Genomic DNA, 12423 nt, shown 5'->3' with positions numbered 1-12423 from the left:
GGGGAGTGACCTGAAGGAATAAATGCTTCCATTGGACTGCGGGGCAGAGGGGCAAGGAAGTAGGTAGAGAGGGGGAAGGGAGGAGCTCCTCTGGAGTCCCTCTGCATTTCTAGTAACTAACTTGCATATGCCCACAGAGAGCATTCTGCATGCCATCTTTGGCACCCATACCCTAGGCCCTAGAGGCTCCAAAAGACAATAGTCTGACCTGAAATACTCTACAAAGGCTCTAGTGATCTCATGCTCTAAATCCAGATTACAGGGAGAAGAGGGGGAAGGGAGATGAAACCTATCACTGAACAGAAACCACTAGAAAGCTCCCAGATCATAGAAATCAGAACAAAATAGGGCCCCTTACCCAATTCAAGAGAGCAGATAGGGACAGAGCCTGATCCTAATATAAAGTCCCAATTCAGAAGCTAAAGCTGAAACAGAAGAAGACTACAAAAAATATTATGGATTTAAAGACGCCCAAATGTCAAGCTCAGAACAGACTAATTCTACCACATCTACAAACAGAGCTTCTGAGGAAAAAAAGTCTTGGTCACAAGGTCTACAAGATTTCCTGGAAAAATAAATCCAGAAATAAAAAATGAAATAAACGCTCTGAAGAAAAAACTGAAAGGAAATTAAATTACTTAAAACTGAAGATATTAAGACTACATGAGTAACTGAATCCCTGAAAAGTTGAACTAACTAAGCAGAGATCAATGACTCCATGAGGCAAGAAGAAAGATTAAAATAAAATTAAAAAGTAGTGAAATTACTCATCTACTCATAAAAAAAAAAACTTTTCCAGAAAACAGTTCAAGGAAGGAGAACCTCAGAATCATTGGACATCTTGAAACAGTCATGATTGTCTTAAAAGTGAAAGATACAAAATTTCAAGCAATCTGAAGTGAAAACTGACATGAAAATAGAAGAATCTTCAAATCACTTTTTGAAAGAAACCTCAAAATGAAAACTCCTGCATACATCATGACCAAAATTCACAGCTTCCAAGTCAAAGAAAAAACTATCAGCAGTTCAGATACTAAGTAACTATAATCTGGTTTTCAGAAGGCTTAGCTGCTACCACCATAATGGACTCGAGATCTTGGCATTTCCTACACCAAAAGGAAAAAGATAAAGACTTATAACCAAGGATAGATGAATAATCACAGGATTATCAATTTAGGAATCAAGGGGACCCTTCATTTATGGTATTCCTTTTAAAAAAGAGACTGAGTAAAAATTTTAAATGTAAACACAGGAGCTAATTACTAAAAAAGTAAATGCATTTGAGAAAATGGAAAGGGTTATTTATGCAGGAAAGAATTGGTTCTAGTCAAAGAGTGGAAAGAGAAACAAATGATACTTCAGAAACTTTGTATCTTAGGTCATGGAGGAAGCTAAGACAAAGATGCCTCAGGGATTTTTCTGTTCTGTCTCATCATATTAACAGAAGAAGAAAGAAAAAGAATTTCCTAGAGGAGAAAAAATGATCAAGGATGAATAAACTATTTCTAATGAGAAGTGGATCCAGTCTTGAAACTAATAAAACATGCTTATTGCATACTTTATTTTTAAGCTATATAGTTTCACATACAATCCCTTGTGTGTATTGAAGTAGTATTTGTTGTTCCTCAAGTTCAAAATGACAAAAACAAATGAAAAGCATTCCTCAAAAAAATTAGAATGGTGGGGGATATAAAAATGTTTAGCCTGTGGTAGAAGAATTGGGAGAAGAATGAGCTCTTCCACAGTATTTAAAGAGCTGTCATTTGGGAAAGGAGTTATATTTGTTATCCTTGGTCCCATATAACATACTAGGGATGGTTAAAAGGAAAATATTTGGGCTCAATATAAGGGGGAAATGTCCTTAACCTTAAAACTCTCCAGAAGTGTAATACCCAGCCTCAATAGGCAGGATGAGTTCCCCATCACCAAGTCATCCAACTAAAGTAGAATGAGTACTAGGAGCCAAGATATATAGTAGACTCAGGGGTAGCTTGGATGAGATAACTTCAGACATCCCTTCCACCTCTTGAAAGTCTACAATTTTAACATATTACCAATGTTTTTACAAAATGTCAGCAGCTGAATATTGGACACCTTAAGTGTTCCAGGCATTGTTTACTCAGGACCAACTCTTCACCCCCATTTTGGGGTTTTCTTGGCAAAGATACTGGAATGTTTTGCCATTTCCTTCTCCAGCTCATTCTGTAGAAGAGAAAAATTGAGGCAAACAGGGTTGAGTGACTTCCCAAGGTCACACAGCTAGCCCAAGTATCTGAGGCCAAATTAGAACTCAAGAAAAGGAGTCTTCCTGATTGCAGGTCCACTGTATCACCAGCTGCCCTTGGATTCCAAGTCACCACAAAAATCAAACCTTTATATAACTTAACTAATCAAAAAATAAATCCAAACCATTGAGCTATTGAGCAGAATTTCTTGGCACTAATATTTCTGTTTCTAAAAAGTCATTAAAAAGTGTCCCATGTTGGGCCCCCTGTGTTTTAAGCCCTAAGAGCCTACCTATTAGCCCTATGACTAGTCCTAGCTCTTCCCAAAGGCCCACAAGGGATGTTACCAGCATCTCTAATTGCTTAGTGACCTCATATCATAGAACTGTACCCTGTGGAAGTCCTCCTGCCCTGGCTCAGAAGAACTACACAGCAGAACTGGGTAATAGCTTTCTACCAGTCTGGGAAGAGCCCAGCATGCTACTTGACTGTAAGTAGTTGCCAGGGCTGGGACCCCTTGGAATTGCTAACTCGATGTCTGAACTATTTGTTGAAAGAGTCTGAAATATACATATTACATATGTATATAGATAGATGCACATAAATTTAGACAAGCATATACACCCACACTCAGTATTTCAAGGATCACTAATTTCATTGGTGCAGGTACCCCCTTCAAGGAAATATTAACCCATCTCTGAGTTAACAAATAGTCTTGGAGAGTTGTTAAAGCCATAAAATAAAAGGCGATCAACTTCTACATACTTAGCTGGGCTGCTCCCATAGGAAGAGGGAGGGAAATATAGTCTATCAACAGGAGCTTAATAGAAGCCATTCTACTGGGAAGGATGGGTCAGGGTTTGTATTTGGGAGGCATAATATGAATGTAATTGACTCCAGACACCTCAGTCAGAGAACACCAGCCGATGTGCAGAACAAACTCTAGTTTGTCCATCCATTGGCCCCGATCCACACAGCTAAAATCGTGGGTAAGTACTGATGTGTCTGTATTTGATAAACCAAAGTTATGCAGCTGATCAAAGAGGAAAACAGCCTCCTCCACATTCTTCCAGGGAGGGCTTCTTTCTTGATATTTCTATGAGTCTGATCTCTAATAAATGGTCTCAAAATGAGGCATAGGGAAAGAAACAATGGATCAAGGACCAAGGTTCCTGGGTTCTACTTTTGGTTTAGCCACTAAAAAGCTATTTAATCCTTTAGTAAAAGTTTCTCTTTTCTTGATGCTGGACTGAGAGAAAATCCCTTAATACCTTTTATCTCAGTTGACTCATTTATAAAAAATAAATATATCAGTATTTCTTATACCTTCCTTTATGGGATTGTTATAAAGCTTGAAAAAATCATGCTGAATAAAATCATGCTGTGAAATCAATATAGAAACATGAAAATGTCATACAAAGCTGAAAGACAGAAGAGAAGGAAGATGAAAGAAGCCAAGGAAAAGACAATGGAAGCTAAAGAAGAAAGAGATGGTAACAATAGAAATGATTATATCAAAGATGAAGAAAAGTTAGGAAGCAATGGGGAGAAAAGAGGAAGAAGAGAAAGGGGAGAAAAAAGAAACAGGAGGGAGTGAGAAATTAGGAGGAAGAACAGAATAAGGAAGAGGAAAAAGAAAAAAGACAAAATAAGACAAAATAAAAGGGAACAAGAATAACCAGCAACATTAGAAGATTAGATCATCCTAGGAATAGAAAGTTTGAGTAATTTTTCCAGCATCACACACAAAGCCACAAATGTAGCTGAGTCCTCTTCTAACCCAGATGCAATGAGCTGTTTATTGAATGCTGACAGACCCAATCCCTAGACTGGTCTGATACAAAAGAAAGACCACTCAAAGTAATGAAATGCTTTCCTAAATGTCTAGCCCCAGGAAAAAAGTGGGAATGTTCTCTAAATACCAAGGACAGGGGCCCTAAGCACTCTGGGGACCTCTTGTGGTCTGAAAAGGCCAAACAGGAGTCATGGGCTGATGCAAAGTTGCACCCAGGAGATACAGAGTAAAGAAGACAGATAGAGGAGCTGTATTTTGCTCTTGGTAACTGGCCAGATGCCAGTGGAAAACCTCCAGCAGAATTTTCACAATTCTATTACTAACCGTTTGTGGGGAAGACTTTGTGATCTCGATATGCTCTCAGTTTTAGACCTAACTATCAAAGATAAGTCACTGGATACTCTATATTTTGTGCTTTAGGCACTCAGTATGTATCTGTTGTATTGATTTGAATCACCCTGTTTGAGAGTACAAGCAAGAGGAAGAATAGGCTGGAGAAAGCTTCACAGCTTCCATATCAATTCTTGCTTTTTTACTTCTTTTCTCTTATTTTCAGTCTCAAATACAACCAAAGCCCTCATCCCACATCCCCACCCTAATCTCCTCCAAGTTCCCTCCAATGAAAATACAAAATAGCATCAGTCAGCAGCTAAGAGTGCAGAGAACCATGAGCAATATCCTCAAGGAGAATCATGCTCTGTGTGTGTGTGTGTGTGTGTGTGTGTGTGAGAGAGAGAGAGAGAGAGAGAGAGAGACAGAGACAGAGACAGAGACAGAGACAGAGACAGAGACAGAGACAGAGACAGAGACAGAGACAGAGACAGAGACAGAGACAGAGACAGAGAGAGAAACAAAGCCAGTTTCTCAACTGAAAGGTTGGGGAAAAGAAAAGCTATATGGAAGGTTTGAGATGTGGAAGGGTTTGGCAAACAGATGTGTCTAGTAAGATAGCGAATCAACTGGTGATGTTACTTGGTCCAGCTCCTCATGTCCAACTCCTCATGATCCCATTTGGGATTTTCTCAGAAAAGATACTGAAGCAGTTTACTATTTCCTCCTCCAGATCATTTTACAGATGAAGAAACTGAGGCAAACAGGATTAAATGATTTGCCCAGGATTACAGCTAGTATCTGGAAGTTGGATTTGAATTCAGGAAGATGAGTCTTCTTGATTTCAGGCCAAGCATTCTATCCATTGTGCCAGATAGTGAACAAATTAGAAAGGTTTAAAAAGATTGTTTTCCTTCCATTAAAGTCCAGCTCAAATAGTGAGCCAGACTGAGAGACAAGAGGTCCTGAGTTCAAAGCTGGCCACAAACACTTCCTAGCTGTATGACCCTAGCTAAGTCACTTAACCTCAATTGTCTAGGTCTTATCACTCTTCTTCCTTGGAAGTAATACTTAGTCTTGAATCTAAGAAAAAAAAGTCAGAGTTTTTTTCTTTTTAATTTATAGTAGACTCAATCAATATGGTTTCATGGTTTTCTCTAGCTTCACTCAACAGAATATGAATAGGAGTGAAAGCAGCAGATGATAGGCACAGTGGAAGGACAGGGTTATCTGAGGAAATATGTATATTCCTCATTATTTAATTCATTCTCCTTAGCTATAATGTTATGTCTTTGTTCCCAAGGTGGCCAAGAGGAACCATGAGCTAATGGAGCTGGGAAATCACACCAGGGTGAAAGAATTTATTTTTCTGGGGCTGACCCAATCTCCAGAGTTGAGCATCATCTTATTTCTTTTATTATTCCTGGTGTATGTTACAACTCTCCTGGGCAATCTTCTTATCATGGTCACTGTGACTTGTGAGTCTCGCCTCCACACACCAATGTATTTCCTTCTCCGAAATCTCTCTGTTGTGGACATTTGCTTCTCCTCTATCACCGCTCCAAAGGTTTTGCTGGATCTTTTAGCTGAAAGAAAGACCATCTCTTTCAATGGCTGCATTACGCAGATGTTTTTCTTCCACCTCCTTGGTGGGGTTGATGTTTTTTCTCTTTCTGTCATGGCTTATGATCGTTACTTGGCAATCTCAAAGCCTCTTCATTATGTGACCCTCATGAGTAATGGAAGGTGTTTTGGGCTCCTTGTGGCCTCCTGGGTGGGGGGCTTCATACATTCCATTGTGCAGGTCTCTCTGTTGCTCCCACTCCCATTCTCTGGGCCCAATGTCATTGATGGTTTCTACTGTGATGTCCCCCAAGTCCTCAAACTGGCCAACACTGATACCTTTACTCTGGAGCTCCTTATGATCTCCAACAATGGTCTTCTTGCCACAGTTTGGTTCTTTCTGCTCATTGTGTCCTATACAGTCATCATGGTGATGTTGAGATCTCACACAGGAGAGGGCAAGAGAAAAGCCATCTCTACCTGCTCCTCCCACATCACTGTGGTCACCATACATTTTGTGCCCTGTATCTATGTATATGCCAGGCCCTTCTCTGCCCTTCCCTCTGACCGAGTCATCTCTGTCACCTTCACTGTCATCTCCCCTCTCTTGAATCCCATGATTTACACCCTGAGAAACCAGGAGATGAAGTCAGCTATGAGAAGACTACAGAAACAACTTGTACCTTCTACAAAGGAATTGCCTCTGTTCTAACAGGAAACTGGGAAGGGTTGACTTGAACATCATGCCCATCAGATGCATGGGATTGGATGGCATGAAAACTGAATTCTTGCAGATATAAGATGAATAGATAGATAGATAGATAGATAGATAGATAGATAGATAGATAGATAGATAGATAGATTGATAGATAGATAATCACAGGATTATCAATTTAGGGTTCAAAGGGACCCTTCTTTTATTGTATTCCTCTTTAAAAAAAACAAAGCTGAGTAAAAATTTTAAATGTAAACACTGGAGCTAATTACTAGAAAAGTAAATGCATTTGAGAAAATGGAAAGGGTTATACAAGAAAGAATTGGTTCTATTCAAAGAGTGGGAAAAGAATCAAATGATACTTGTAAAAATGGAGATTTGAACCCCAGACTTAAATCTCCAGAAGTCCTTGGTACTTCCCAGAATTCCCTATAATCTCACCTGAGTATGAGAACACAATTTTTTATTTAAAGGGCTCTCTGCCTCCCAAGAGTCTCTTCTTTCACTTCGAAGTACACGCGTCTCTCTACCTGGCACGCAAGATGTAGAGTAAATGGCTGTGAATGGGCTAATGTGCCCTAGGCACGTGCTTTTTTATTTTGTATTTTCTTATTTCCTTGATTTCTAATAATCTTAAAAAAACCTCATAAAATATAATACTTTTAGTAGAGAAACTAATTTAAATGCTACAGTTAATGGTGACCACGAAGGGATGAGAACTTCTCAATTTTTTTAAAAAAAAGATAACCTAATAAATAATTTTTACTACATCAAATTAAAAAGCTTTTGTACAAACAAAACCAATGTAACTAAAATCAGAAGGGAAACAACAAATTGGGTAAAAATCTTCATAGAAACCTCTGACAAAGGTTTAATTACTCATATTTATAAAGAGCTAAATCAATTGTACAAAAAAATCAAGCCATTTTCCAATTGATAAATGGGCAAGGGACATGGATAGGCAGTTCTCAGATAAAGAAATCAAAACTATTAACAAGCACCTGAAGAAGTGTTCTAAATCTCTTATAATCCGAGAGATGCAAATCAAAAGACCTCTGAGGTATCACCTCACACCAAGCAGACTGGCCAGCATGATAGCAAAGGAAAGTAATGAATGCTGGAGGGGATGTGGCCAAGTAGGGACATTAATTCATTGCTGGTGGAGTTGCGAATTGATCCAACCATTCTGGAGGGCAATTTGGAACTATGCCCAAAGGGTAATAAAAGACTGTCTGCCCTTTGATCCAGCCATAGCACTGCTGGGTCTGTACCCCAAAGAGATAATAAGGAAAAAGACTTGTACAAGAATATTCATAGCTGTGCTCTTTGTGGTGGCCAAAAACTGGAAAACGAGGGGATGCCCATCAATTGGGGAATGGCTGAGCAAATTGTGGTATATGTGGGTGATGGAATACTATTGTGCTAAAAGGAATAATAAAGTGGAGGAGTTCCATGTGAACTGGAACAACCTCCAGGAAGTGATGCAGAGGGAGAGGAGCAGAACCAGGAGAACATTGTACACAGAGACAAACACACTGTGGTATAATCAAATGTAATGGACTTCTCCATTGGTGGTGGTGTAATGTCCCTGAACAATCTGCAGGGATCCAGGAGAAAAAATGCTATTCATAAGCAAAGGATAAACTATGGGAGTGGAAACACCGAGGAAAAGCAACTGCCTTACTAGAGCAGTTGAAGGGACATGACAGAGGAGAGACTCTAAACGAAACTCTAATGCAAATATTGACAGCATAGAAATGGGTTCGAATCAAGAACACATGTGACACCCAGTGGAATCACACGTGTCGGCTATGGGGGTGTAGGGGAGAGGAAAAGAAAATGATCTTTGTCTTTAATGAATAATGCTTGGAAATGATCAAATAAAATATAATTTTTTTAAAAAAAAGATAACCTACATAAATTTCTTTTAAGCCACATTTCTCCAAGGCTTTTCAGAAAAGCGTTGCTTGAGACTGCTTGCCTGCTTGTCTGCACTCCTTCCTACAGTCATCTGCTTTGGATCTTCTTTTTTTTTAAGCCCTTACTTTCCTTCTTGGAGTCAGTACTGTGTATTGGCTCCAAGGCAGAAAAGTGGTAAGGGCTAGGCAATGGGGGTCAAGTGACTTATCCAGGGTCACACAGCTGGGAACTTTCTGAGGCCAGATTTGAACATAGGACCTCCCATCTCTAGGCCTGGCTCTCAATCCACTGAGCCACCCAGCTGCCCCCTGCTTTGGATCTTCTTGACCAAGATAGCTCACCTGGTTCCAACCCATCCGGCCCCAGCAACTCTGGCCTCTGTGTTGGGAGACTAGTCTCCCCAACTGATCACTAAACATAAGCATACTGCACCCCAAAAATTTCTAACTGTAAGTGTATACAAAAATTTTTTTACCCAGTAAGAGGAAAATTATAATAGTTGTAAATATGGGGAACTAGAGGAGAGAGAAAGACAGCAAACCAATGTTTTGCTGGGCGCATTGACAAAAGCCAATTAGGGGGCAGTCCCCTTTGGCATAAGAGTGTACATTAAAAAATGTTCAATCAACCACACCCCAAGGTTCATTCTGGATCTTCCTCTAGTGAAAAGGTTTAGATATCTTTCTGCAAACAGTTCATTCTCTGGATTCAGTTAGTTAGCAAGCTTCTTCTCTGAAGATTTCTCTCTCGAACAAAATTTAAATCTTGGATTTGATGAAATACAATCCCCCCTGAAGAAAGTGTTGAAAAAACACTGAGTCCAGCTGAGGATTCAAGTTTTAGTTGTGGGGGTGTGTGAGTTAATTCAAAAGAGAAACAAAACAAAATGAAAATAAAATAAAATTCAAAATCAAAAGAAGGAAAAGGGAAAAAATTAAGGGAAAAATATAAACCCTTTATATATGCATATTTATATTAAAGAAGAATTCAAAATCAGTATCAAAAATCAAAAAATCTATGTATATAAAATTTGAGAAAGCAGGAATAAAAAAAAATTTTTTTTACAGGCCCCTGTATTAGGGTCCAGTTAAGTAATTTCTAATCCCACAAGTCTGTAGAACAGAATGCAGCATAATTTACTTCCCCATTTGCAGCCAAGGCTACAGGAAGTTGCCATACTATGGGAGAGAAAAAAGAGGACCAGATTTTTATTTTATATCTAGGGAAGTGTTATTTCCTCGTCTGATTTTACCTTCGTTCTCAGGGATGGATGGAGCCAGGATGGTAGCCAACCTTAGGTACTTGTCTGTAGGTATTTTCACGAAGAGTGTGGATACAGGGAAGGCCTACATCTTAACGTCTGTCAAGTGTCGCAACCCCGAGTCTCACACTAGGTTCAAGTCCTTAGTATTGGCTTAGAAATGCATTAATCCTACCTGGATTGGTCTTTTGATTTTTAGACCTGTGAGCTCTTTTGGCATTATCCAGGTTATCTCTGTGCTCCTTTTTTGATCCCGTTCCTAGAATCAGACACAAACATCAATCATAGTCCCACAACAATTATCAATAAATGGCAGGTTCCCATAGTCTAAAGCTGTTTGGGTGCATATTAGTAATAACAGCAAGTACTATATATTTAAACTAATATTGTAGAATAAAATTAATATTGATCATAGGTACCTTAAGTACATAGAAATGAGAAAAAGGGAAAAAATAAAATAATGTAAAAATAATAATAATAAAATAAGGAAAAGAGAAAAAAGGAAAAAAGGAAAAAAATTAAATTTAGGAATTCAATGTGTCAAAAGCAGAATAAAACAGTTCCACTTGTCAATGGGTAGTTATCTCCAATGCATGTATAGGATACAGTCAATCAGTCTCAACAGAAGATGCTCTCTTTACATGAGAACAGTGAATCCAAGAGTCCTTTTCTCCAACCTTTATAGATGTTGGAGTAGTTAACAATATTTGGAATGGTCCTTCCTAGGAAGGCTGGGTTGCTCCTGTACGCTGGAAGTTCTTTATATACACGTTGTCTCCTGGGTTCAGGTCGTGAAGTGAAAAGTCTAGTGGTCCAGCTTGTACTGCAGCTCCGGATTCATGTAGCTAATGCAGTTTGTGCTGTAATTCCTGTATATAGGAAGCAATAGTAGTATCTCCCCCTAATAGCGATGTATAAGCCGGGGAGAAAGGCTTAGCCTGTATAGGCGGATGTCCAAAAAGCATCTCAAATGGTGAGATATGTAAGTCTCCTCTAGGCCTACTTCTAAGATAAAATAGGGCCAAAGGGAGAATTTCAGGCCATTTTAAATGGGTCTCAGTGCATAATTTTCCAATCATAGTTTTAAGTTCTTTGTTCATCCTCTCAACTTGGCCTGAACTCTGGGGATGATATGGAACATGGAATTTTGGAGTTATCCCCAAGCAAGAATATATCTGGTTTAGAACAGAATCAGTAAAATGACTCCCCCTGTCGGAATCAATACATGCTGGTAGGCCAAAGCGAGGAATAATTTCTTTTAAAAGCACCTTAGCAACAAAAGCTGCTGTGGCTCGGGCTGTAGGAAATGCTTCCGGCCATCTGGTCAGTTGGTCTACTATGACCAAACAGAATTTATATTGTCCAGCCTTTGGCATCGTTATAAAATCTATCTGCAGGTGCTCAAAAGGTGTGTAAGCCAGAGGACGCCCACCAAAGGCTTTACCACGAAAGGCATGTTGGTTATATGCCTGGCAGGTAGGGCAGGATGAACACACCTTTTGAGCACCTGCAGATAGCTGAGGAGGCAGGGTAAGAGGCATGAATGGAAGGAGGAACCAGGGTGGGAGGGGCAAGAATGGCAGGGGGAGGGGCTGGGTGGTCAGGATGGGGAGGAGCTGGTTGGTGTGAAGGGGCTTCTATTTGAGCCAAATCGTTTTGGGCAGGGTTGGTCAGGGAGTCTGATAATGATGGGGGATGGAGAGTTAAATTACTCCTATTGTAGGATGTTTTTAACTCCCTATCAATGTTTTGCAGGAAGGTTCTTATCTCTCCCCATTTGTCCTCCCTAATTTCATCCAGGGAAGTTTTTATCTCTCCCCATCTTCCCTCACTAATTTCAGCCAGGGAAGTTTTTATCTCTCCCCATCTTCCCTCACTAATTTCAGCCAGGGAAGTTTTTATCTCTCCCCATGTTTTCTCCCTAACTTCATCCCGTTCCACCAATTGTTAATAAATAAGAGTAATTTCTTTTTTAATTTGTTCAATACAAGCATTTTGGTTCTGAATTCTTTGATCAGTGATAGTCTTCAATTCTTTATGTTGCTGATAAATAAATGTGTGCAATTCTGTAATTCTCTGATCAGTTATAATATTCTGTTCCCTAAGTCTTTGGGTAATATTATTCTGTTCCCTGAGTTGCTCCCCAATAAAAGTGTGTAATTCCATAATTCATTGCTCGGTGACAGTATGTTGCTCCCTGATTTGATTTTCCATAAAAGTGTGTAATTCCTTAATTTGTTTAGTAATAGAAGGAACAAGGGAGTGTTCTCTCTTAGAGGTTAGGTACATTATTGTAAGTACAACAATTACAATCCCAAGGAAGATGAATGTAAGGGTCACAAAGAGGTTTATAGTTTCTGAAAAATACCATCCTAGAGGAACACCTACTAAAAATCCAATGTACTTGGTCATTGAACTTATAAGCCAATTTCGAAGTAAAGCAGACATTGGTTGTAGCCACATTTTTTCTTTCTTTGAGTCAATTGCTAGGTTGCCTGTAGCTTTTTTTTTAACAGTAGGTGGCTCCCTAGTCTACAACCCTATACAGGCTAAGGGCCTATTGTGTTGTAAATTCTCCTTATCAAGCTTCTGGGAAGGGTTACAAAAACTCTCA

General features: G+C 39.3%; 1 protein-coding gene across 1 annotated transcript; it reads left to right on the top strand.

The window, feature by feature from the left end:
* The first annotated feature begins 5677 nt into the window (after positions 1-5677).
* Positions 5678-6625, top strand: LOC100027995 (olfactory receptor 4D9-like). Its single transcript, XM_001378098.4, has one exon. It carries the CDS (start codon positions 5678-5680, stop codon positions 6623-6625), a length of 948 nt encoding a protein of 315 aa, XP_001378135.3.
* The last annotated feature ends 5798 nt before the right edge of the window (positions 6626-12423 follow it).

Source organism: Monodelphis domestica, chromosome 6, assembly GCF_027887165.1.
Source record: "Monodelphis domestica isolate mMonDom1 chromosome 6, mMonDom1.pri, whole genome shotgun sequence".
NCBI lineage: Eukaryota > Metazoa > Chordata > Mammalia > Didelphimorphia > Didelphidae > Monodelphis > Monodelphis domestica.
This window is presented reverse-complemented; position numbering and strand designations above follow the sequence as displayed.